General features: G+C 45.5%; 1 protein-coding gene across 1 annotated transcript in view; it reads left to right on the top strand.

The window, feature by feature from the left end:
• CTNNA1 (catenin alpha 1) overlaps positions 1 to 27,656 on the top strand; it is a 342,634-nt gene that overhangs the window by 118,923 nt on the left and 196,055 nt on the right. Inside the window, exons 6-7 of the mRNA XM_082255676.1 lie at positions 11,004 to 11,267; positions 25,543 to 25,746. Coding sequence (XP_082111802.1) covers positions 11,004 to 11,267; positions 25,543 to 25,746 — 468 coding nt within the window. The remainder of the gene's footprint in view (positions 1 to 11,003; positions 11,268 to 25,542; positions 25,747 to 27,656) is intronic.

The following is a 27,656-nucleotide window of genomic DNA, read 5'->3' as shown; positions in this document are numbered from 1 at the left end:
CCATACACACGTGCAGATTATCTGCAGACTTTTGTCTGCAGACTTACCAAAACCATATAATATGAGGTCAAACCTAAACCCTTTCAATTTGTATGCAATCCGGCAGGCCCTTGCACTACATAGAAAAGGTAAATCTGCAGACAAAAGTCTGCAGATAATCTGCACGTGTGTATGGGGCTTTAGTCTCAGATTCAACACAGACCTTGCATCTTTTGCAGGGGAAAAAAAACCTTTGATGTTGCCAAACATCACAGGTGTTAATGGCTTCTCAACAGGATTCGGAGCCACCATGTCTTTGAGGTTCCTAGCCCTCTTAAAGATCACCTGTGGTTTGCTAGGGAGCATGGGCCCCAAGGTTTTATCTCCTTTTTACGTCCCAATGTTTCCTAAAGATGTGATTGATCCATTTATGTTTCAAAAACGTCACAAATGCATATTGCACTCTTTTTTTTGTTCTCATCTCTAGGGATAATTAAGTTGGACTGCTTCTGGTTACGGAGTTCATGTATTTCTTGATTCAGGATCTGAGCCTCATAGCCTTTATCAATGAACATTTCTTTAAGTTTTTCTGCTTAGATCAATAAATCGGAGCGTTTCGTACAATTACGGCGAATGCGCCCAAGTTTACCCTTAGGCACCGCTCTTAGCCACAATTACGGCGAATGCGCCCAAGTTGACCCTTAGGCACCGCTCTTAGCCACATAGGGTGATGGCAACTGTTCAGTGAGATGAACCCATTTTTATCAGTTGGCTTAAAGTAGGTTTTCGTGGCGAAGCTCAAACCTTCTCAGTAAATGACTAAATCCAGGAAATGAATAGCTTAATGGCTATGTTGGTAAGATAAATGGATACGCCAGTCATTACAATTTAGCTTTTGCATGAAATTTTCCAGTGTTTTTTGATTTCCCTTCCATAAGAAGAGAATATCGTCAATATACCTTCCCCAAAAATGTAAATCTTTTTCTCTGTTGGAGAAGATATTTTGGTCTTCCCAGAATGCCATAAATAGATTGGCGAGGCTGGGAGCATATTTAGCTGGTTTCCGGACCTGTGGACTTCCCTGGTGCAAGACAAGTGGGTCCGGCTACAAGATCGAATTTCGTTCTTATCCTCCGGAAGGGTTCTTTCCTTCCAATGTGCGTCTGTCCCTTGACGGATTGCAAGCCCTCTTTGGGGCGGTGCAAAACCTGTTGCTTCAAGGGATTATTTGTTCTGGTTCCAACTTCAGAACGTTTTCAGGGGTTTTATTCAAACCTTTTCATGGTCCCAAAGAAAGAAGGCAAGGTGCTTCCAATTCTGGATAACAAGGCTCTGAACTGCTTTTATGGGAGTAGGCACAGTGGTGGCATCCCTGCATCAGGGGGATTTCCTTGCCTCAATCGACATCGGACATCAAGGACGCTTACTTACACATTCCAATATGTGTCTGTCGCCAACGATTCCTCCACATTACCTTGGGAGAGGAGCATTATCCGTTTGTGGCGTTACCCTTTGGTCTTGCCTCTGCTCCTCAGGTCTTCACAAAGGTGTTGGCCCCGGTGGTGGCATTGTTACGTCAGCGAGGGATCGCAGTGCTGGGCTACCTGGACGACCTTCTTTTGCAAGAAGAGTCTCCTACTGCTCTGATGGACAACGTGGCCATCACTATATGGACTCTGAGGGAGTTTGGGCTGGTTTCTGAATTTTCAGAAGTCTTCTGTGGTTCCTTGCACAAAACTGGACTATTCGGGTCTGACTCTGGACTCTGCTCTAGCCGGAGTGTTCCTTCCTATAGACAAACTCCAGAAGTTGCATGCTGCGATTCCTCTCTTGCTTAACAGCAGGTGGTTATCCCTCCGGACTTTCATGAGGGTGCTGGGCCTGATGGTTTCCACCTTCGATGCGGTCCCGTTTGCACAGTTCCATACGAGGTCCCTGCAAAGGGAGATCTTGGCTAGATAGGAAAAGTGTCCGAAGTCTCTGGACAATCAAATCTAGCTTGGCCAAATAACAAGATGGTCTCTGGTGGCTTTGCTCTCCAGCTCTTCACCATGGCGAATCTTTTCTCCCCCTGTATTGGACAGTGGATACCACGGATGCCTATCTGTCCAGGTGGGGATGTGTCCTGGGTGGGAACTCCGCTCAGGGAGTTTGGACACTGGAAGAGTCCAGACTCCCAATCAATGTCCTGGAACTCCAAGCAGTCAGGCTGTACCTGCATCACTGGACGGATCGCCGGTGCAAATCCAATCGGACAATGCCATGTTGTTAATCACCAGGGTGGAACAAGGAGTGTGTTGGCAGCTCAGGAGGTAGCTAGTATTCGGTGGGCAGAACGTTTCGTTACGGCCCTCTCCGCCGTACACATTGCAGGGGTGGAAAATTGGCAAGCGGAGTGGTCCCTTCATCCGGAGGGGTTTCATCACCTGTGTCTCTGGTGGAATACTCCCAAGATGGTTCTCTGTTTTCATCCTGGCCCAACAGGAAGGTGCACAGATTTGTGGCCCGGCCATGGGATCCGCTAGCGGAAATCACAGACTCGTTGGTGGCCCCCTGGGGACAGTATCATCTGAATAACGCCTGCCCTCCTCTCAAGCTTCTGCTGAGACTCTTGCACAGGATTGAGGCAGAAGAAATTCCGGTCATTCTAGTGGCTCCGGACTGGCCTCGACCTGGTGCGGCTGGTGGCTGACGCCCCTTGGAAACCTCACGGGGAGAATCTGCTGTCCTAAGGGCCAATCTTCCATCCTGCTTTACAGTCGCTGGCTTTGACGGCTTGGCTGTTGAAAGCTAGGTGCTGAAAGATAGAGGTTTGTCTGGGTCAGTGATTCCTACACTACTGAAAGCTAGTCTACTTCTAGGAAGATCTACCATCCTACGTGGAAAGTGTACATTTTGTGGTGCGAGGCGCTGGGTGTTTAACCTTGATCTTTTTTGGTGGCTCGGGTCTTGACCTTCCTTCAATGGGTGGTTGAGCAGAAGTTGGCCTTGAGTAACATCAAGGGCCAGGTGTCGGCCTTGGCGGTCTTCTTTTAACATCCCTTGGCTACACACTCTCTGGTGCGTACTTTTCTTCACAGGGTTCGCCATTTGACTCCACCAGTGCAGTCTCCACGAACGCTGTGGGATCCCAACTTAGTACTTTCAGGTCTACAGAAGCCTCTCTTTGAACATTATTCCTCTCTCCCTGCTTACGCTATCCCAGAAGGTGGCATTCTTGATGGTTATCACCTCTGTCAGAATTGGCTGTGTTGTCTTGTCGTTCCCCTTATTTGGTGGTCCACAAAGATAGGTGGTTCCTCGCCCCTGTCCATCGTTCCTTACAAAGGTTGTCTCTGATTTCCATCTGAATGAGGATATTGTGTTGCCTTCTCTGTGTTCAAGACCAAAACATCCTAAGAAAATTATGTTTCATTCCCTGGATGTGATTCAGGCTATTCGGGTGTACCTGGCAGCTACTGAGTCTTTTAGGAAGTCAGACTCCCTATTTGTGCTTACGGATGGGCCTCAAAAAGGACTATCTGCTTCCTCTGTGACCATTTCTAGATAGATCAGATAGATGGTTACTCAGGCCTATTTGAATAGGGGGTCAAGTTCCTCCCTTCCCTGAGAAAACGCACTTTACACGGTCGCTCAGTGCTTTTTTGGCCTTCTGTCATCAGGTGTTGGTAATGCAGGTTGTCAAGGTGGCTACATGGTCGACATTGCACGCTTTCACAAAATTTTATAAAGTGGATGTGTTGGCATCTGCGGATGCTTCTTTTGGCCGCAAGGTTTTGCAGGCTGCAGTTCCCTCTTTGGGGTGTACTGTTTTTCAGGTGGGCTCCAGTTTTGGTTGAGCTCCAGTTACCTGGTTGGCTACGGTTTAGCCTTGGGAATGTTTTTTCTTGCTTTTTCCACCCCTCCTGTTTGATACTGCTTTGTGGCATCCCAATGGTTAAGAAGATCAGGAGCAGTGTCTGTCAATAAGTGAAAGAGAAAATGGGATTTTTGATTTAAGAACACAGCACCCACCCCTCTATGGTGTTAAAATACTTCTGACACTGCTTGTAACAAAACTGAGTACCTATAGCAGAGAGGGGGGAGTAGAGTATACCTCCTGGGACTGCCCATAGGTGTAGTCAAGTTCTTTTTCTGCCTAGTGTCCTACTCCTGTAGGGAGCAGTGTAACCCAATGGTCAAGAAGATCAGGAGCTGTGTCCGTCAATGAACATCAGAGTAATGGATTTTACGGTAAGTCAAAAGGAGAGAAATGCTGGAGAGAAATGCTTGAAATATATCTCTGTGTGTAATGCATCTATTTAAAATACATTTTAGTATACTCACTCATCCAGGTCTTAATGAACCTTTGTGCACTGGTTTAAATAATTTGGGGGAGGGGGGATTATGGTGTTGGTTTGTTTTTGAGGTTTGAGCATTGGCTCCTTAGTTCCAGTGACGGGAACTCTAAGGCATTAGCATACCTAGACATTTTGGACATTTTGATGTTCCCAACTTTGTGGAAACAGTTTGGGATGGCCCCTTCCTGAACATGACTGCGCACCTGTGCTTAAACAAGGTCCATAAAGACAGGGATGAGCGGGTTTAGGGTGGAGGAACTTGACTGGCCTGCACAGAGTCCTGACCTCCAACCTGATAGAAAACCTGTGGGAAGAATTGGAGCAAAGACTTGTGAGCCAGTCCTTCTCGTCCAACATCAGTGCCTGGCCTCACAAATACGCTTCTGGAAAAATGGTCAAACATTCCCATAGACACGCTCCTAAACCTTGTGGACAATAAAAATAAAAGGGCAAATTGGATCAAAGGACCCAGACCACCAGGCAGCACTGATAAATCATATATACATGGTAAATCTGAATGTGAACTATATTACAAGGACACCAATGATAATAAATCCAAAAATAAAATAAAATGCACAATAAATAGAATTTGCAGTATTGGGATAAATTATAGTAGGACTATAAATATGTCTATAAATGCTCTATAAACCAGTGTTAATTTCGTCGACTAAAACGACTAAAATGTTTTCGTCAACTAAATTAAACACAATTTTAGTCGACTAAAATACGACTAAAACTAAAACAATTCAGATGACTAAAATACGACTAAAACTAAAATGGCATTTTAGTCATAAGACTATAACTAAAACTAAATTGAAAATTGACATCAAAATTAACACTCCTCTGCTGGCCATTTCTAAATTGGCAACACAATTCCATCCAGAGCCTGTAAAATTAGCACATTAAATACCATAAATAATAACATATTCGATTTTTCACTCCAGGACCAGCAGCAGTATATATAATGAGTTTGGAAATTGTAGAGAAATGCTTAAATAATGCATTACAAATTACAGTTGAACTACACCCATTCGATTATAGATGACTAAAATGAAGGACGTTTTAGTCGACTAAAATGTACTGGAGTTTTAGTCGACTAAAATGTACTGGAGTTTTAGTCGACTAAAATGTACTGGAGTTTTAGTCGACTAAAATGTACTGGAGTTTTAGTCGACTAAAATGTACTGGAGTTTTAGTCGACTAAAATGTACTGGAGTTTTAGTCGACTAAAATGTACTGGAGTTTTAGTCGACTAAATACGACTAAAACTAAAACACTTGCAGAAGACTAAAATTGGACTAAAACTAAAATGCCATTTTAGTCCTAAGACTAAAACTAAATTGAAATGTGCTGCCAAAATTAACACTGCTATAAACAAGTCCAATTAATAGGGGATGATCCTGAAGTGCACCATGTGATGTAAATAGTCCTTCACCACGCGCAGCCTCTCCCAATGATTATTCACCTTTAGTTTTTTACTACTGGGACTTTATCACTGATTGTCACTGATATTTGGTTTTATATATAAGCATTGAGTTGCTTTCTGAATATAAGTTATTTATGCATATTTATTATCACTTTTATTGATTCACTTGGCGCAGCAATATTTATTATCAATTTAATTACTGGTGTTTTGTGTTTGGCACTGATTGTTTGCAGCCTTGTGCATACAACTATATATATTTTTTGATTTTTAGTTGTATGGTTTGCGCTGATTATCACATTATATTATTGAAAATAGCAGTGACCCAAATTCTAAATGGTATCACCCACCCCCTCTGATTGGTTAGTCTGCTCGTGTCCCCAAAAAAAAAAAAAAAAACTACAGCACCTGGTTTTCCCAGGCGGTCTCCCATCCAGGTACTAACCAGGCCCAACCCTGCTTAGATTCCGAGATCAGACAAGATCAGGCGCGTTCAGGGTGATGTGGCCGTACATAGCCATTATCCGGGACCAGGCACACAGCAATCTTAGAGCAGTATACCCTAATAAAACCTCCCCCAAGTTAAAATATATTTACTTAAGGGGAACTAGACCTCAGCCCAATAGTTACATAAATCTATCTTATACATCAAAGATAGCAAGTCCATTGGGTCCCCAAATAAATTTTCAACAAAAATTTTAGTTAGGGTAACCCCCACATATAAAATCTCACAAAATTAAAACCATAAAACGATATAAAATACCATGAATAATAAAATCCACACACAAGCCCATACAATTATGTAAGCTCTGTGTGAAACCTATTATCACCACAAAATCCAATACTGCAAAAAATATGAACAATAATCACAAAATCTGCTAAAAAATAAATCAATCAATAAACCACCTCTGATAAAATAAGAAGGAAAAAATCTTGTTAATATTATCCAGGGCAAAAAATGAATAAATCATCCCCTTATAAGTGGCGTAGACTGCAAATACATAAATACAATAACAGTACAGAAAGGAGAGACGATATAATGCCCCATCCAAATGATGAGTGTACCTCACCACAATGTCAACAATGACCGAGAAAAGGAATTCAGAAAGGATAAATAGCTCATCCCCACCCTCCTAAGAAAAGGGGGAGGGAACAATCTACCCTTCCTACAAGATGGAGAACATATATAGAAAGTAGTGAATAATAATATGAAGATAGGAGTAGAATCTTAAATGATAATCCATAACTGCCCCATCCTTAATAACTGCTAATATACATACATATATATACATATACATACAGTGCCTTGCGAAAGTATTCGGCCCCCTTGAACTTAGCGACCTTTTGCCACATTTCAGGCTTCAAACATAGATATAAAACTGTAATTTTTTGTGAAGAATCAACAGCAAGTGGGACACAATCGTGAAGTGGAACGAAGTTTATTGGATATTTAAAAATTTGTTAACAAATAAAAAACTGAAAAATTGGGTGTGCTAAATTATTTAGCCCCTTTACTTTCAGTGCAGCAAACTCTCTCCAGAAGTTCAGTGAGGATCTCTGAATGATCCAATGTTGACCTAAATGACCAATGATGATAAATAGAATCCACCTTTGTGTAATCAAGTCTCCGTATAAATGCACCTGCACTGTGATAGTTTCAGAGGTTTGTTTAAAGCTCAGAGAGCATCATGAAGAACAAGGAACACACCAGGCAGGTCCGAGATACTGTTGTGGAAAAGTTTAAAGCCGGATTTGGATACAAAAAGATTTCCAAAGATTTAAAAATCCCAAGGAGCACTGTGCAAGCGATAATATTGAAATGGAAGGAGTATCAGACCACTGCAAATCTACGAAGACCTGTCTGTCCCTCTAAACTTTCAGCTCATACAAGGAGAAGACTGATCAGAGATGCAGCCAAGAGGACCATGATCACTCTGGATGAACTGCAGAGATCTACAGCTGAGGTGGGAGACTCTGTCCATAGGACAACAATCAGTTGTATACTGCACACATCTGGCCTTTATGGAAGAGTGGCAAGAAGAAAGCCATTTCTTGAAGATATCCATTAAAAGTGTCGTTTAAAGTTTGCCACAAGCCACCTGGGAGGCACACCAAACATGTGGAAGAAGGTGCTCTGGTCAGATGAAACCAAAATAGAACTTTTTGGCAACAATGAAAAACGTTAGGTTTGGCGTAAAAGCAACACAGCTCATCACCCTGAACACACCATCCCCACTGTCAAACATGGTGGTGGCAGCATCGTGGTTTGGGCCTGCTTTTCTTCAGCAGGGACAGGGAAGATGGTTAAAATTGATGGGAATATGGATGGAGCCAAATACAGGACCATTCTGGAAGAAAATCTGATGGAGTCTGAAAAAGACCTGAGACTGGGACGGAGATTTGTCTTCCAACAAGACAATGATCCAAAACCTAAAGCAAAATCTACAATGGAATGGTTCACAAATAAACATATCCAGGTGTTAGAATAGCCAAGTCAAAGTTCAGACCTGAATCCAATCGAGAATCTGTGGAAAGAACTGAAAACTGCTGTTCACAAACGCTTTCCATCCAACCTCACTGAGCTCGAGCTGTTTTGCAAGGAGGAATGGGCAAAAATTTCAATCTCTCGATGTGCAAAACTTATAGAGACATACCCCAAGGGACTTACACCTGTAATCGCAGCAAAAGGTGGCGCTACAAAGTATTAACTTAAGGGGGCTGAATAATTTTGCACGCCCAATTTTTCCATTTTTTATTTGTTAAAGTTTGAAATATCCAATAAATTTCGTTCCACTTCATGAATGTGTCCCACTTGTTGCTGATTCTTCACAAAAAATGACAGTTTAATATCCTTATGTTTGAAGCCTGAAATGTAGCAAAAGGTCGCAAAGTTCAAGGGGGCCGAATACTTTTGCAAAGCACTGTATATGTGTATGTATGTATATGTGTGTATGTATGTATGTATATGTGTGTGTGTGTGTGTGTGTGTATATATATATATATATATATATATATATATATATATATATATATATATATATATATATATATATATATATATATACACACACACATACACATATAGCCATCACCGATCAGGACAAACTTGTCCCTATCAATAATCGCTTATAAAGCAGTTGAGGTCTAACTCAAGGTTCATTCCCTTTGGGTGGAGAGTATCAGTGAGAAAGATCCACTTAGTTTCATTTTTGGATAATTCTCGCACCCTATTGGACCCTCTCCAGGATATTGGTGTAGATGAAATACCCCAAAACTTCAACCCTGAGGGGTCCCTGTTATGTTTAAGGCGAAAATGGAGTGAAACACTATGGTTCTTAAAACCTATCTTGATATTGTTGATATGTTTGGAGATGCGCTTGCTTAGAAGGCGTTTGGTACGGCCTGTATACATTAAACCGCAAGGGCACTCCAAAGCATAAACTATGTGTGTTGACTGGCACGATATTAAGTCAACAATATCAAAAGCTTGCCCATTTGCAGTCGAAGTAAAGCTAGTGATTCCTCGCAAATGCGTGTTAACCTGACGGCACGCATTGCACTGTCTGCATGCAAAAAAGCCAGCTTTATTCCAAAAAAGTTGTGGGCGTTTAGGGGGGGATCAACTACCTTCCTCACCAAACGGTCAGCATATGTTGGTGCTTTCCTATAGATAAGGAAGGGCACTCAGGCAAAACAGGTCCGAGGATTTTGTCCATCATGAGCACATTCCAATATCTCTGTATAATACTTTCCACCTCCCTATTCAATACAGCCCTTTTTTGATCTATCGCATTGTATTTATTGGATTAGCTATGCTCCCCTATTAGTTTATCTGACTGTTTGGCGGCAGATTGTATCATGTGAAGGGCTTTGAGATTGAGCCTTCAAAGTTCGGGTACCCCCCTTTTTAATTTTGATGTAATGGTACATTCCCGCTCCGGGAGGACAAGGGCTGAGCTTGATTGGCTTAGTGTGCCATAAATGAATGTGAGTTGCGCCACAAAGCCACACTCTCTGAAGAAGTCCCAACGACGATACGCGTAAGGGTGTGACTACGTGGCTCTGTCAAGCACCTGGAATGCTGCATCTATCCATTGCTCCGTTCCACTGCTGGTCGGTGACTTGGTGAGGACAAGTAATGCAGGTCCAGCTGTTTTAAAGGCTTGTCATATATGCTTCAGTTTTAATATATTGTTGTAAGTGCAATGTGTAAGGGGGGTTTGTATGGGGTAATAAAGTAATCATCGTACTACACTAGGAGTGGCTCCCTCCCCTCTTTACATAAAATTGCATGTCCTATAATTGGAACTGACTTAGGATGTTTCTGGGTGGAGAGTTGTGATAAGAATCCTGGTTATCCCCCTTCCTGGAGTGAAGAGGAATGGTGTGGAGAGAATTGCTTATTCCAGGATCACTGTTTTTATCTGCCTAAAAAGACCCAGTCTGGGGTGGTCATTGAGATCTTGATTGCATTCAAAGGATATGATGTGCCTTTTACCCATTGATTTCTGGTGAGTGCATTACCATTGGGAGAGGCTGCACGTGGTGTGGTGAAGGACTATTTACATAGTTTATAGGGTTTCCATCACATGGTGCACTTCAGGATCATCCCCTATTAATTGGACTTGTTTATAGAGCATTTATAGACATATTTATATATTTATCCCAATACTGCAAATTCTATTTGTGTATTTTATTTTATTCTTGGATTTAATATCATGGGTGTCCTTGGAATATAGTTCACATTCAGATTTACCATGTATATATGATTTATCAGCGCCGCCTGGTGCTCTGGGTCCTTTGATCCAATTCACCCTTTTTTATTTTTATTGTCATTATTTGTTAGGAGGCAGCTCAGTACTTAGAGATTATCTTCTTACATCATTGGCACAGGGTAGAAACTTCTTGTGATTCTCATAGGTTGTTCTTCCTTTTTTCTTTAAACCTTGTGGACAGCCTTCCCAGAAGAGTTGAAGCTGTTATAACTGCAAAGCGTGAGCCATTAAAGCTCATGTGTGTGTAAAGGCAGGTGTCCCAATACTTTTGTTAATATAGTGTATCTTGTCTATGGCTGGATTAGTCCGTCCACTCCTAATTCTGAAACAAAATGTAGATGTTCTCTCTGCTTAGGGCACAGCGTCTGAAAAAGTCAGCCTACAAACTGCAGTGGCAAATTAGTTAATGTGTGTGTGCTTTAAATATGTCTTTATAATTCCACATTTTTTCCCCTATTTTCATATGTTTTGCCCATTGTGTTGCAGGAGTTGAAAGATATTGGCCACCGGGATCAGATGGCTGCAGCTCGTGGAATCCTGCAAAAAAATATACCAATCCTTTACACTGCTTCCCAAGCCTGTCTACAGCATCCTGATGTAGCAGCCTACAAAGCAAACAGAGATTTGATCTACAAACAGCTCCAGCAAGCAGTCACTGGAATCTCAAATGCAGCTCAAGCCACATCATCTGAGGAAGTGACCTCCCAGAATGGAGGAGGAGAGCTTGCTATTGCGCTGAACAATTTTGATGTGAGTGTATGTATATAAAGATTGGGGGTGTGTATGTATGTGTGTGTGTGTATATATATATATATATATATATATATATATATATATATATATATATATATATATATATATATAATGTATATATTTGTTTTTTTCATCAACAGAAGTACTTTTCTACACAAGGTTTACCCATGCAGGATTTCTCAGCATCACACAGAGAAAAAAAATAAGTTTGAAGCATATCATGCTCACTGTCAAGTTACTAAACAGTTATAATTTAGGGAAACCGAACACAAAATACTTTTCCCTTTCGCACATCGACGATCACAGTGCTCCATAAATCATTACTAGTGGGTTACATTGCAGGACTAGGCTGGCTACACCCATGGGCCATCCTCAGCTGGTAAATACCTCCCCCCCCTCCCTCTCTGCTCTAGGTAATCAGTTTTAATCTGTCTAGTCAGCAGTAAGGAGGACCTAGGCTCCCAGCTGGGATCTCTGGTCCTAGCAATTTTCTCCTTCCTTACATCTTTGTTTTCTCTCTGGAGATCTACAATCAACTGCTGGGTTGGGCGGCGACATAGCCGCATGGACAGAGGCTGGCCCGCAAGTCAAACGTCTCGCATTGTCTCATACAACCGACAGGGCTTGGGTCAGAGTCGCAGCGGTCTCTTGGACGACCACTCCCCTAACCACACCATGGAAGGGTTCCCTCCACCCATCCTTAAATCCCTTACTAAGCTGCACTTCTGCTGCTCCCATTCCTCCCTTTCTAGACCTAGAGTCTGGTGGGGGTCCTGGGGCAGAGAATGCAGCAGAGACCCCTGGGGTCTCCCCTGCTATCCCCACTCTGTAAGGGTCCTGGGATAGTGTGTGTCCCGCCCTGGGTAGTCTGGAGGGCTCCCAGTGTAGGAGACCCCTAGGTGCATGCCCTGCTGTTTGCAGCGTGGGTATAGTGCAGGGGGGTCCCAGTGCAGTGTCTCCCCTAAACTTGTGTTCTACATTCAGAGGGAGTCCCCTTGCAGAGGGTGCAGGAAAGATCCTGGCAGCATGCTTCAGTGTTTGTAGCTGGTGGGCATTTTCCATTAGTCTGGCTGGTCTCCGGTTGGCGGCCATGTTTGTGTAGCTGGATTATGTCACGGGAGCCATTTTTCCTTAATCTGGGAGATGCTGGAGACAAGTGAAGCCTCGTGGTGATGCCTAAGCTCCTCCTCTTCCTCCTTAGTTTCCTCTTCCTGTGCCCTCGACATATGAACAGGGATAGCATCCATGATGATGCTGGTTTCGAATTCTCTGCACTTCTCTGGTCGGTAGGGTGAGTCTTTGGGGGTCCCTGTTATCTTTATCTGCTGATGGATACCCTGAGCCTTGAGGGGATCCTTTAGTGGTGCTAAAAGATTGTTTTTGTACTGCAAGGTCTTCCTTTTCCTTATGGAGCCTCAGGGTCACATTTCCCCCACTGACCCCCTCATGGAAGTGGCAGGTCGCTCGGAAAACCCAGCTTCCCATAGTTGCACTGATGGCGGACCTGTAGATCTGTGTCCCAGGTGAATGTGGCGTGTGGGCAAAGGCCCAGGAGGAAGCGCCCCCCGCCCTCCCCTGCTCAGGCTGTCTCTGATTCTGAGCCTGATACCGCTGTGGGCGCAAACTGTCCAGGGGGATTTAATATCACACCCTCTGATCCATCCGATAGTGGGGATGATTCTGCCATGGTCACAACAGAGAATGAAACAGCGCTGGTAGATGCACTTATTACTGCAGTGTGTGAGACTATAAAAATGGAGGATACTGCTGATGTAGCCATGGACGCGGCTCTGTCGTTTGGTATGCACAAGTCGCATCGTACTCCAAGGGTGTTTCCTTATGTGCGGATTTAATTCCTGCAAAGGTTCAGATGATGTCTGAACATCCTAAGGTCCCCCTATCCCTGTTAAGGAAATTGATTTACCTAGGTCTGATTCTGTTTCTGACCAGGGTGGACCTTCCTCTGCACAAACTTCAGGGACCACAGGCCGTGATTAACCAGCTGCTGTCACACAGATGGGTTTCTCTCCCATTTTTCATACAGGTTCTGATTCTGGTGGTATCCACCTTCAAGACAGTTCTGTTTTAACAGTCTTATATGCAGCTCCTTTAGCAGGTTCGGCTCCACAGAAGGATGCGGAAGCTCGTGATGAGGTCCTCTGCCGCTGGTGTCCAAGGGCGCCACGGTAAGGCCAGTATCCTCAGCTAAGGCTTCTTCCGCAGTTCCTGCTAGGAATCAAGACCGAGGATCTTTCAATCATCCTGGTGGCTGTAAACATCCCTTGGTGGCTTCCTCGCTGGTTTTAATGGCTTAGCTGTTGAAAGCCTGGTACTGAGGGATAGAGGTCTGTCTGGATCAATGATCCCTACTATAGTGAAGGTGACGAAGTAGTCTTTCCAGCAAGATATACCGTCATACCTGAAAAGCGTACATTTCTTGGTGTGAGTCCATTGGTGCTCATCCTCGATCCTTTTCTGTGGCTTGGATCTTAACCTTTCTTCAACAGGGCATTGATCAGAAATTGGCCTTGAGTACCATCAAGGGCCAGGTGTCGGCCCTGGCAATCTTCTTCTTTAAGCGACCCCTAGCCATGCACTCTTTAGTTCGTACCTTCATTCAAGGGGTTTGACATGTGGCTCCACCTGTACGGTCTCTGTTGCCTCCATGGGATTTAAATTTAGTACTTTTGGTTCTCTTCGGTTGCCTTCCTTGTGTCCCAAGCCGGCTCACCCCAAGGAAATTGCCTTGCATACCTTGGATGTGGTTCATGCGATTTGGGTGTATCTAGCAGCTACTGAGTCTTTTTGGAGGTCAGACTCGCTTTTTGTGGTCACGGACGGACCAAGAAAAGGGCTGACCGCTTCTTCGGCTACCATCTCTAGATGGATCAGACAGACTGTGACTCAGGCCTATTCCATTAAAGGTCAGGTTCCACCTTTCCCTGTCACGCGCATTCTACTCGGGCTCTGATCGCTTCTTGGGCCTTCTGTCATCAGGCCTAAATATCATAAGTTTGCAAGGTGGCCACTTGGTCATCCGTGCATACCTTTACAAAATTCTATAAGGTAGATACTTTGGCATCTGAGGAAACTTCTTTTGGCTGTATAGTTTTGAAGGTTTCTGTTGAAGAGGGGCTGTTCCTCTTGAGGGGTGTTTTTTCTTTAAACTTTTATTTTTCAGACAGGGCTCCTGTGAGCCAGTTAAGGCTCCTGTGTCCTGGTTACGGGCTCTTATGTTTAACCTTGGGTTATTTTCCCCACCCCTCATTTTTCTTTTGGCACTGCTTTTGGACATCCCACTAGTTATGATTTTTTGAGTGCTTTGTCCGTCGATGAATTAAAGTGAAAATTAGATTTTTGTATGTACCGTAAAATCCATTTCTCTGAGCTTAACGGACAGCGCACCCACCCCTTCATGGAGTTCTGATTCTTCTAATACTGCTTGCTTCTAAACTGATTACCTAGAGCAGAGAAAGGGGTGATATACCATCTGAGGACGGCCCATGGGCGTAGCCAGATGTTTTTTGTTCTGGCTAGTACTGCTCCTGGGGGAGGCAATGTAACCCACTAGTTATGATTTATGGAGCGCTGTGTCTGTCGATTTAACTCAGAGAAATGGATTTTACAGGAAGTAAAAAATCCCATTCTAATTACTAAACACACTGAGATTTCACCTAAGGATACACAGAAAAGTGTAAAGATGAATTGACATTCTATCAAAAATAAGGCACTCTAAATTTGAAAATGTGAGTGGATAGAGGGAGCCATGTGAAAAACCCAGGCAAATATTTACTACTAACAACTTAAAACTAAGCAGATCCTTATTTTAACCCTGGTCTTTATATCTGATTCTAGCTCTCTTAGGCACGCAACAAGCAGCCTACATGACTAAGGCAGACTTTTATGCAACTATGTTATAGTTAGACAATTAACGGTTTTAAAATAGCTATCACTGTTCTGGATTTAAAGGTGCCAGGCTCCTTCTCAAGCTCCACCATCTCTATCAGGGTGGCATCCTGATATGCATGCCCCTAGAAGGGAATGAAGAGGACCTGGAGGTGGTGTTAAAGGAAGCCACGGAACATTTCTCATCCCTGGGGTATTGTCGCATTTGATTTTTCACCATATTCCTTTGGGTACAAAGACTTTCCCCATTTATGGGTAAATAAAAAAAAAAAAAAAAAAACTGCCTATAAAACATATCTCACACTTTGAAGGAGACTGTCTTTTTTTCACAAATTCCATCAAAGTCGTCGCAGTGGGAAAGGCTGTTCTCCCACAATAGAAAGGTTCCAAAGCTCCCTCCTCAGGACCTTCTACGGTCTCAAAATGCAGCACACCTCAATGCTTTACTTAGGCTTCTACTTCCAAGCCAAAACTGAGCCCTTACTTTTGGTGCATGATTTGGAACACAAAGGTCTCAAAATCTTCCACCAGGCCTTCCTCCAAACGAAGGGGTGCCCTCCTCCAGTGTTGTTCCCACTTCACCATCTTGGAGGCCAGCCAGCACCGATGACATAGCAGGCCTGCTCTCTAAACCCTCTGTGTGCCAGTCCTGCAGCTTCTTGGAAGATGTGATGTACTTGCCCCAGGCAGCTGCAGGACCCAGGTATGGGTCATTCTGTCCTAGACCAGAATGGCTGGTGGGGGAGAAATCTGCAACTCTGCTGGGGGGCATGGGAGGGGGCAGCGTTAGGGGTTAAAATGGAAGATTCCCTTTAGGAGTTAATTTCCACTTTTTAATTGGTGATTTCATTGGGGTGTACATCAGTTTGTATATCTGCCTTCAGGTCAGTTTACACTTGTTCCGTTGATGGTATGTAAAGTGAGCCAAACAAATTTGAACTGCAAACAAACAATATCCGTTTAAATCCACTCAGATCAGTCTAACTAAAAAAGGACGCAGCCTTGCTCTGTGATCATCCACTCACATCTGTCCACCCATAGACCTACATTGTGGTTCAATTTGGTTCAACTATATGAAAGGGCCCTTAACCACTTTAAGACCGGAAGCATTTGCCCCCTTAATGACCAGGCCCTATTTTACGATTCGGCACTGCGTTACTGTAACGGAAAATTGCGTGGTCGTGCGATGCTGTACTCAAATAAAATTGACATCCTTTTTTCTCTTACGTCCTCCGACAGTCGCCGCCCACTCATACCGTCTTCACCAATGGGGTATTGTTTTCCTCTCCTTAGGAGTAGCTAGGCAAAAGACTTGTTAAAACAAAAGCATTTACATAGACACACCCATGGGGGCTGTCCCACTGGTGCAATAGCCATCCCAACTCAGTTTTGTCTTCTGCCTAGTTCAGGAATAGATAGGCTTCCCTGTGCTGGGGCTACAGTCTCAGCCTTCTTCTTCTATTTTATGATTTTATTTTCTGAAAATGTCATTTTTTTCTTTGCATTAATAGCTGTTTATTTTGTCAGCGTTAGTTAGTCGGATCTTCGGATGAATACAGCGTTTGCGGAGCTTGGAATCGGACTGGCCGTCCTGGTTCTCCAGGACAGAGGGTCAGATGGAATCCCAGCCCGCCATCGAGCGTTTAGCAGGCTATGTGTTCGCCCTGGCCTCGCAAACGACCCATCCCTGTCCTCAGGGATTCAGCCTGTGAGGTGGCTACCTCACCGGACACATGCACGGTTAGTCCGTGCACTGCTGGTGTCCTGTGTTTTTGGCTGGCAGCACTCCCCTGCCATCTGAGGGCGGGTGGTTTTCCGTTTATGAGGCACCCCACGCCATCGGTTACAGGTAAGTACACTCTTTGTGGGGCCTCTGTCTGGGGTCGGCAGTCCTGTGTGTCTGTGGTGTCCCCTATGTCTGCATTTTGGGCTCCCTGATTCCGGTCCCTGCGGGGGTTTTTTTCTCTCACAGCCAGTGCTGTGTGGGGTTTTGGAGGATCCCTCTCCTGTGTCACTTTAGGGTGCTTGGAGGTACAGACACGTGCGGTGACCGTTACGGGGGTTAAAAAACCGCCGGTCCGCCATTTTAGGTGTGGGCAGCATCTCTGGCTTCACTGTGGGCACTTATACAGCATTTTATGTAGTGTATTTTGGCGCCTTGCAGCGCCATCTTGTGTGTGGCAATGATTGTTTCGAGCACATGTCGGTGGCCATTTTGCCGAAGCCTCCCATTACTTTACATAGGCATCCATGTTTCCTTAGCCTGCAGCCTCAGTTCAGTCTCTGGTGGTGACATCACTTCCTTTCTTCACTCAGGAGCGACCGACTGCGGTGGTAACACACTTGTGGGGCTCTGTTCTGTCCTTTCTTTCCTCCCTTGTGCAATCTTCCTGGCTTTCAGTTTGTCCCTGCGGGGGTCTGTGTTCTTTGTAGCGGTGTGCTGCGGCGTCCGCGGCGCGCTTAAAGGGCCAGTACCTTAAAAAAAAAAATAATAATTTTTGTAATGGACTCCCAGGACAGCAAATTCCCTCCAGCCTTGTTGGGGGATTCAAGTTCCTCTGAATCCTCTACCCTGACTAATTTGGCTGCTGTAGTGGCGACTTTGGTGTCCAAAATGGATGTGCTGATGACCCGCAAGAGTCTGAGGGGGAGGCGGAGGTTACAGGGGTAGTTGAATTGCCCCCTGGGACGCCTGAGGAACGCGCAGCTATGGATGCGCTGATTTCTGCCATTAAAGAAACACATTTAGAGGATGAGCCCAATTCTCCGGGCATTGTGTTCTTTTTTGGCACACAGGACCCGCAAGACGGCGCAGGTTTTTCCTTGCCCCTCTGAGTTTCATCACACTGTGAATGAGCAATGGTGCAATTTGAAACACACCCTTCACGGTGCCTAAAAGGTTTCAACTTCTCTACCCTTTTGCATCTACTATGGTTGCACGCTGGTGTGTGGCTCCTCAAGTGGATCACATTGTAGCCAGATTGAACAAGGCTACTCTGGTTCCCACCGAAGATTCTCTGGTATTTAGGGATCCTGCGGATAGGAGGCTGGAATCTCTTGCCTGCCCACACCTACGTGGTGGCGGGTTCCATGCTAAAGCCTATTTTCGCCTCTGTCATGGCAGCTCAGGCTGTGGCGAATTGGACCAAGGTGCTCCGACGCACTCTCGTGGCTGATTCTGCCCCCCCCCCCACTACCGTGGAGATGGTGTACCAGATTTATCAAGGGGTCACGTATTTGTGCGATGCGGCCTTAAATGAGGCCCCATTGGCTGCGCGCCTGTCCAGTGTCGCGGTGTTAACCGTCGACTGATATGGTTGAAGAGCTGGTCGGCTGACCAGAAATCCAGAAAAACGGTGGCTGATATTCCCTATGCGGGGTCTCGCCTTTTTGGTGAATCCCTGGATGACTTGGTTAAGGGAGTCACTGGGGGCAACAGCGCTGCCCCAGAATCCTAAGGACAAGTTTTTCTGCGGCAAGCGGGGTCCCGCCTTTAAACCTAATCAGGGGTCCTTTCGTGCCTTCAAGGCACAGTACAAGGGGAAGCCCTTCAAGGACCAGGGTGGCCAGAGAAAGCCCTGGACCGGCAAACAAAAATCCGGCCAAGCTGGTGCGGCGGCTCAGTCCGCCTCTGCCTGAAGGGGCGCCCTCACCCATTTCAGGGGTGGGGGGACGTTTGCGCGGTTTCCTCCAACCTTGGCTGCTCCGAGTCCCAGACAGGTGGGTTCAGGAAATCATTCGATCAGGGTACAAGATCGAATTTCACTGCCAGCAGACAGATTCTTTCCCTCAAATCTTCATTTGACCCCAGGGCGACTATAGGACCTGCATCAAGCGGTGCAGGATCTCCTCGCTCAGGGGGTAATCGTCCCGATGCCTTATCGGGACAGGTTTCGGGGGTTTTACTCAAATCTGTTCACTGTGCCCAGAAAGGAGGGCAAAGTACGTCCGATTCTGGACTTGAAAGCTCTGAACCGATTCGTGCGCGTTCGAAAGTTCCGCATGGAATCGCTCCGCTCGGTGGTGGCCTCCTGGAGTCCGGGAGAATTCCTGGCCTCTATCGACCTGAAGGATGCGTATCTACACATCCCCATTTTTGAGGGTCATCAGAGGTACCTCCGGTTTGCTATGGGGGAGGATCATTATCAGTTTGTGGAGTTACCTTTTTGGTCTCGCTTCGGCACCAAGGGTCTTTACCAAAGTGTTGGCGCCTGTTCTAGGACTGTTGCGGGCACAGGGCATTGCGGTCTTGGGATATCTGGACGATCTCCTGTTGAGATTGAGTGCCAGTCAGAGCCTGCTGCGCGATCTGTCCACTACGGTCCAGACGCTCCAGGAGTTCGGTTGGACCATCAACGTTCAGAAGTCGACCTTGTTTCCTTCGGTTTGTCTCCCGTATTTGGGAATGGTTCTGGACTCGGCTCAAGCAAAAGTGTTCTTACCGGAAGGACAAGCTTCGGACCCTGCAGTCCAAGGTCAGGTCCCTCAGGGACAACGAATCCTCGTCACTCAGGACCTGTATGCGGTCCCTGGGGTTGATGGCATCGGCCTTCGAGGCGATACCATTTGCACAGTTTCACACGCGGTCTCTCCAAGCGGAGATCCTGGCCAGGTTGGACAGACTACCTCAGTCCCTGGACCTAAGAGTGTCTGAGTCGCCAAACCAGAATGGATCTCTTGTGGTTGCTTCAGTCCCCGGCTGTTTCGGAAGGAAAATCCTTCCGGCCGTTACTATGGACGGTGATTACCACGGATGCCAGCCTGTCGGGCTGGGGTGGCGTCCTGGGCAATCTATCTGCCCAGGGCACTTGGTCGGAGGAGGAATCCAAACATATTGGAATTGAGAGCGATCAGGCTGTGCCTGCTCCACTGGTCGGATGGTCTTCAGGGCCATCCTGTACAGGTGCAGACGGACAATGCCACTGCGGTGGTGTACATCAACCACCAAGGGGGCACCAGGAGTGCCCGGGCGGCCCAGGCAGTGACCAGTATTCTGTCTTGGGCCTGAGACTCATGTCCCCGCGATTTCGGCAGTTCACATTCCGGGTGTGGAGAATTGGCAGGCCGATTATCTGAGCCGCCAGACTCTGGACCAGGGGGAATGGTCCCTGCACCCGGAGGTTTTTCAAATGCTGTGTGCGAAGTGGGGATCCCCTGATGTGGATCTGTTCGCGTCTCGGCTAAACCACATGGTGGAAAGGTTCGTAGCAAGAACGCGCGATCCTCTGGCAGACGCCTCGGATGCGCTGGTGGTGCCCTGGCATCAGTATCGTCTGATCTATGCCGTTCCTTCGCAGGTTGGCCTCGGAACCAACATTGGTGATTCTGGTGGCGCCGGACTGGCCGTGGCGGTCCTGGTACGCGGACATCGTTCACCTGGCCGTCGAGCCTCCCTGGCGGCTACCAATGCGAGAAGATCTACTGTCTCAGGGACCGATCTTCCATCCTGCTTTACAGTCGCTGGCTTTAACGGCATTGCTGTTGAAAGCCAGGTCCTGAGAGACAGGGGTCTCGACTCAGAGGTCATTCCTACCTTACTCAAGGCTAGAAAAGTCTTGTCTGGTAAGATTTACTACCGTACATGGAAAGCTTATTTTGCCTGGTGTGAGTCCAGGGGTTTCTCTCCTCGTTCATACTAGGTGGCGAGAGTGTTGGCTTTCCTCTAGTCTGATGTGGACTAGCGCCTTGCATTGGCCACGATTAAGGGCCAGGTATCTGCACTGGCTGTTCTTTTTCAGCGCCCTGTGGCGTCTAATATTTTGATTCGCACCTTTATTCAAGGTGTGCGTCACTTGGCCCCTCCTAGAAGGGAGCCTCTACCTCCATGGGACTTGAACTTTGTTCTGTCCGTGTTACAACGTTTTCCGTTTGAAAACATCAGGGAAATCTCGTTACCTCTGCTGTCTAAAAAGGTTGCTTTTCTAGTAGCGATCACTTCTGCTCGCAGAGTGTCGGAGTTGGCGGCGTTGTCTTTCCGCTCCCCTTATCTGGTGGTTCATAGGGATAAGGTGGTCTTGGGACCTAACCCGTCCTTTCTTCCAAAGGTGGTTTCGGATTTTCACCTCAATGAGGACATTGTCTTACCTTCGTTCTGTGTGAATCCTAAGCATCCTAAGGAGATTGCCTTGCATTCTTTGGATGTTGTCAGGGCGATCAGGGTTTACCTGTCGTCGACTGAATCCTTTCGAAAATCGGATTCTCTTTGTCCTTCCTGAGGGACCTTGGAAGGGTATGCCTGCGTCTGCGGCGACCATTGCAAAATGGATCAGACAGATTCTGTCAAGACGCACTCTACCAGGTTGGTGAGTACGTCCTGGGCCCTCCGGCATCAGGCCTCGGTGGCCCAGGTGTGCAAGGCTGCGACTTGGTCGTCAGTGCACACCTTTTCCAAATTCTACAAAATTGATGTTCTGGCATCAGCTAAAGCCTCCTTTGGCCGCAAAGTTCTCTGTGCGGCAGTACCGTAGGGGATCCAGGTTTTGTGTGGGTCTCTGGCTGTTGGGGTTGTTTACCCCCTTGGTTATTTGCTTTCCTGGGTTGTTGCTCCTGTTGAGCTTCTTTGGTTGCCCAGAAGGTTCCCTTGCTGTTCACGTAAGGTTCCTTTCTCTGATGTGGGTACTGCGTTGCCTTTTCTATGGTTGCGTTTCCCACCCCTCATGTCTACACTGCTTTGGGACATCCCCATTGGTGAAGACTGTATGAGTGGGCGGCGACTGTCGGAGGACGTAAGAGAACTGAATTTTTGTAAAATCTTACCGTAAAATTCCTTTCTCTGAGTCCTCAGACAGTCGCCGCCCGCCCCTCTTTTGGGGTTCTTATACACCTAACTGCTTGCTACCAAACTGAGTTGGCATTGCTATTGCAGGGGGGTATTGGACCAGTGGGACAGCTCACATGGGTGTGTCTATGTAAATGCTTTTGTTTTAACAAGACATTTGCCTAGCTACTCCTAAGGAGAGGAAGTCCATACCCCATTGGTGAAGACTGTTTGAGTGGGCGGCGACTGTCGGAGGACTCAGAGAAATTAATTTTACGGTAAGATTTTACAAAATTTCAGTTCTTCCCACAAATAGAGCTTTCTTTTGGTAGTATTTGATCACCTGTGCGATTTACTTTTTTTTTTGCGCTGTAAACCAAAAAAGAGCGACAATTTTTAAGAGAAAAAAAAAACAATATTTTTCACATTCTGCTATATGACAAATTCTCAAAAAAATAAAATCAAAAGTTTTTAACATTTTAGGCCAATTTGTTTTCTGCTACATATTTTTGGTAAAATCGCAATAAGCGTAGTTTGATTGGGTTGCGCAAAAGTTATCGCGTGTACTAACTACGGGAAAGATTTAAGTAATTTTTATTTATTTTTTTTTACTAGTAATGGCGGCGATCTGTGATTTTTTGCAGGACTGCGACATTGCGGTGGACAAATCGGACCCCGACTGACATTTTTGACACTTTTGGGGGTACCAGTGACATTACTACAGTAATCAGTGCTAAAAATATGCACTGTTACTGTAATAATGGCACTGGCAGGGAAGGGGTTAACTCTGTGGGTGATCAAGGGGTTAAATGTGAGCCTAGGGGAGTGATTCTAAATGGGGGGGGGCGTGGCTTGTGAAATGACCATAGAGACCTGTGATCCTATATAGAAGGATCACAGGGGCTCTATGATCATTCCAGGGAGAAGAACGGTCAGCTGACTGTCCTTCTCTCTCAGCGGGGAACGATTGCGGGTGTCAGGCAGCAATCGGAGCCGCTTGACCCATGCATCAGCTTCCCCTGCTGCCGACTGGGGGCGGGAGCGTGCCGGCGGCGGCACACGTTTGCCACCTAGCTCCCTGCTCGCGACCAACGTAGCCCTACGTCAGTTTGCCTGGGGGAGCCACACTGCCGCAGTAAATACACGGCGTGTGGTCGGCAACCGGTTAAAAACTTTTTTTCACATTTCTTCAGTTACTTCCTGCTCTCGAGGCCTAGGCAACTGATGTTATACTTCCCAGGAGTCTTTAGAACAGGGGTGGGGAACCTCCGGGCCGCATGTGGCCCGCACGATCGTTATGTCCGGTATAACGTTAAAAAACCATACCCCGTGAAGTAACCATACCCTCGTCACTTCCTGTCTGAAACAGCTGAGCAGCGCAGCAGTGCGCATGCTCAGAGCCCCGGATATGCAATTAACAATGAAAGAATTTGAGAAGTGCGCATGCTCGGTGGGCATGAAATTATCACGGCACTGTGTCTAATGTTATACTTGCGGCGGGTACATTAAACATGTAAGCGGTACATCCGCTTTTATATTTATTACCGGAGACTAATTTGGCTGCTGTAGTGGCGACTTTGGTGTCCAAAATGGATGTGCTGATGACCCGCAAGAGTCTGAGGGGGAGGCGGAGGGTATGGTTTTCTCACGGGTATGGTTTTTTCACGGAACACCGGCCCGCACAATCCGCCCCCCCCCGTGCCGCTGTGTCAGAAGGAGCCGATGGCTCCGTTCTGACACTGTGAATCTCCAAAAAGGGTGGACCCGAGGCGCAGAGCAGTGCGCCTCGAACCCGCCCATTTGTGTGACAATAGCGAATGAAAATTCGCTACTGTCTCACGGATCCTCCTCCTCCTTGGCCATTGAAATTGGCCGAGGAGAAAGCAGGACGCGGGAGGACTCGAAGAGAAGCGGGGACTGAAGATAGGAAGCTGCCGTACAACAGGTAAGTCAAGTGCACTGGGGCTTGGCACGCTGTTCACTCTGCATTGTGGTAATCAGTCTGCATTAAAATTAGGCAAGCTGTGGTCAATCAGTGTGCATTAAAATTGGGCACGCTGTGGTCATTCTGCATTTAAAGGGGGCACGCTGTGGTCAGTCTGCATTGAAAGGGGGCACGCTGTGGTCAGTCTGCATTGAAAGGGGGCACGCTGTGGTCAGTCTGCATTGAAAGGGGGCACGCTGTGGTCTCTCTGCATTGAAAGGGGGCACGCTGGGGTCTCTCTGCATTGAAAGGGGGCACGCTGTGGTCAGTCTGCATTGAAAGGGGGCACGCTGTGGTCAGTCTGCATTGAAAGGGGGCATGCTGTGGTCAGTCTGCATTGAAAGGGGGCACACTATACCTTGATTACTGAAGGCCCCTTTCACACTTTTGTGACCTCAAAGTCACGCAATTTTTTACAGCGTTTTTTGCCGCAAAGCAATGCCTATTACATTTATGCATACATTTTGTATGGCCCCCCGAATGATGTTACAAAAATCCAAATGGCCCTTGGCAGAAAAAAGGATCCCCAATCCCTGCTTTAGAAGATGAGGAGGGGTTGTCCCAGCTAAGCACACCCTTCTGTCTGCATGTTTGAGGTAAGGACAGATAGATTCCAGACAATAATTGCTTAGTGAATCGTTTGCCCTTACTCGAGATGGCCGCAGGCCGAAGTGCAAGGGGATGTTTCTCAAAGTGATTTCTCAGCAAAATAAAGCATGGAGACATAAATGGATGGGGGAGTTTTCTTTGAATGTTAAAAATGGACTAGTGTTTTTGGTTTGTGGTGCTCAGATGCAGTGTAGTTGCTCTTTAAGCATATATGTCCTGTACTGGACTCCAAGATATGGATTTACAGGTAAGTCAAAATTTAATTTTTTCTTTTCTGAATTCTCTTATTTTGGATCGATTGCTAATGTTCCTCTGTGCATTTTTGATGCATCTTTTTTATTTTTAAGAGGGGTGTCAGAGTGTATATATATGGTGCTTGGTAATTAGATTATGTAATTTTTCTTATTCCCTTAAAGCTGTGTTAAACCCAAAATCAAATATTTATTTGCAGCTCACCAATTCATAGATATGATGGCTGCATTAATTCTCTTTTTTAGGCCTTCTTTTAGTTTCACCTGGTGATCCTGCCAGTAAAGTCTGTTTTTCAACAAATCATGCTCTCCTGCAAATGTAGCAGTTAGTAAGGGTTGAGACTATCAATGTAACATGAACATTGGTGCTTACTGTGATTTTATTTTTTTTATTTATGTAAAAACCTTCATCTTCAAAGGAACAAAACTGTTGCTATAAACTGTTTAAAAAGTTTTAGCTGGCATTTGCCTTCAATTTGTTAGATGCACTAGCAGTTTTAAATACATTAACCACCAGATAGACAAAGCGCATGATATGGTTGAAAATGTTGTTGTTCCTTTTGTATCTCTACATGGAAAGAAATGTGCTGCAACTGCCTGGTTTTGGATTCTTGAATATAGGAGGTGGAAAGTGGGTTATCTTCCTGTTGCGAGGACACACTATTGACCTAAAGAAAAAAGTGCTTTTTTCTACTTGTTTTGTGTATATTTCTACATTTTTTAATGTTACTGACTGTTTTTCCCACTTTATTTTACATTGCATAGAAACAAATCATAGTAGACCCGCTTGGCTTCAGCGAAGAGAGATTTAGACCCTCTCTCGAAGAACGATTGGAGAGTATTATCAGTGGCGCTGCTTTGATGGCTGACTCCTCCTGCACGCGTGATGATCGTCGGGAAAGAATTGTAGCCGAGTGTAATTCAGTTCGACAGGCTTTACAGGATCTTCTATCGGAATACATGGGAAATGTAAGTTTCTCTTTCAGCATTATGCTCTTCAAAAGCCATTGACGCCATTTGAGGGACTCCTACTAAACTATTGAGATTTATGCAAAAGCAATTTGGGGGAAGGGGGAGATATTGGGATAGATTCCTAGGTGTTCTATACTGGGTAATTTTATCAAAGCAGAGCTATTGTGTATATCTTATGACCTGTATAGATTAATCAAAGACCTTTTTTAATGTTTAAAAACCTTGTTAAGAATATGCATAGGATTTCTGTATTTTAAAGGTTGCGTGTTGGAACTCACATCTGGTACAAATGACCAATTTAGGCACTCCTGATCTACTTTTCTGAAGTCAAGACAAAAACATCACAAATGATATAGCAACTTCGAAGGCTACCAAAATATTTATGTATTTGACATATTATTATATGCAAAGGAGCATAGGGGAGCTCAAGTACATAATGGGGATGGTATTGACACTGCCCAAAATGATATAGTGGCTAAAAAGTAATATGGTCCAGAAATCTTTATACAGCATAAAGATGGATAAAGCACCTGGACCAGATGGCATCCACCCAGGGATCCTAAAAGAATTGAGCTCTCATTTCAAAGCCATTGTTTCCTATTTTTAGGGACTCGATAATGACTGGAATGGTACTACCGGATTGGCATTGGCCAATGTGGTGCCCTTATTAAAAAAGGGATCAAAGTCTTTACCAAGTAACTATAGACCTGTTAGTTTACCTTCTATATTCTGGAAGATACTGGGGAGTTTAATAAAAGACCACATAGATGAGTTCTTTTTGGGGGGAAAAAAAAACATTTTAGGTAACAGACAGCATGGATTCATGAAAGACAGAAGTTGTCAAACCTGATTTTTTTTTTTCATATTGAGGGAAGTAAAACCTTGGACAGTGAGGTTACTGTGGCTGTAGTATACTTGGATTTTGCAAAAGCATTTGACAGTTCCCCACACACGGCTAATGTGTAAGGTAGTCTACAGGCTTGGAAAGATTGGTTTGTAAATGAATAGAAAACTGACTAACGATAGAATTCAGAGAGTAGTGGTTAATGATTCTTACTCTGATTGGTCTAAGGTTATTAGTGGTGTAACCCAAGGTTCAGTGTTGGGACCCTTACTTTTTATTATCTTTATAAATGGTATAGGGTCTGGGATTAAAAGTACAATTTCAGTGGGTTTTTTTTTATTTGAAAAAATAAAATGGAAAAACAAGGCGCGGGCTTTATCCCCGAACAGAAGAAAAAAATTAGGGGGCAAAGACGTGGCCAACCAGACTCAGTTGGCAGAGCCCACAGTAAACAAATGTCAAGAAAAACAATAGTTATTGAGATAAAAGAAAAGTGAACAAAACAAAGGCAGCCCTGAGAGCATAGGGAGGGAGCTCTCCTCACAGCAGGGCCGTGTGCCAACCTGACATTCCAAAAGGTCAAAAAAAGAGGCAAAGTCCATCACAGTGGCACTGGAAATCCTCAGAAGAGCAGGCAGCTCAGGTCACCAGTGCACGGCCTCCTGGCACCCGGCCAGGGTGGGAGAGGGACTCCAGCCAGGAGATGACCGCAGCAGGCGACTAAAAAAAGTGCACTTTATCTTGATGGACGACCCGGAGAGTAGCTGGGAACAGCATGGAGTATTGCATGGTCTTCTCCAGGAGCAGTTGCTTGGCTTGTTGATATTTGCGTGCGAGTGCAAACCGCAGAAGAGTAATCCGGGTAAAGGGAGACCACCACATTATTGATCCGCAGGCTCCCCTTAAGTCTAGCTGAGCGTAGAATGGAGTCTCTATCCCGATAGTTAAGCAAGGCGGATCACCATGGTGCTGGGGGGGCTACCCACAGGGAGAGGTCTGCCAGGGACCCTATGAGCCCTTTCAATGACAAAGCAGGATGACCAGGTATTCTTGCCAAACTCCT

Source organism: Pelophylax lessonae (genome assembly GCF_965119305.1).
Source record: "Pelophylax lessonae genome assembly, chromosome: 4".
In the NCBI taxonomy this organism is placed as follows: domain Eukaryota; kingdom Metazoa; phylum Chordata; class Amphibia; order Anura; family Ranidae; genus Pelophylax; species Pelophylax lessonae.
Note: the sequence above shows the minus strand (reverse complement) of the source record. Positions and strands in the feature narration are given on the sequence as shown.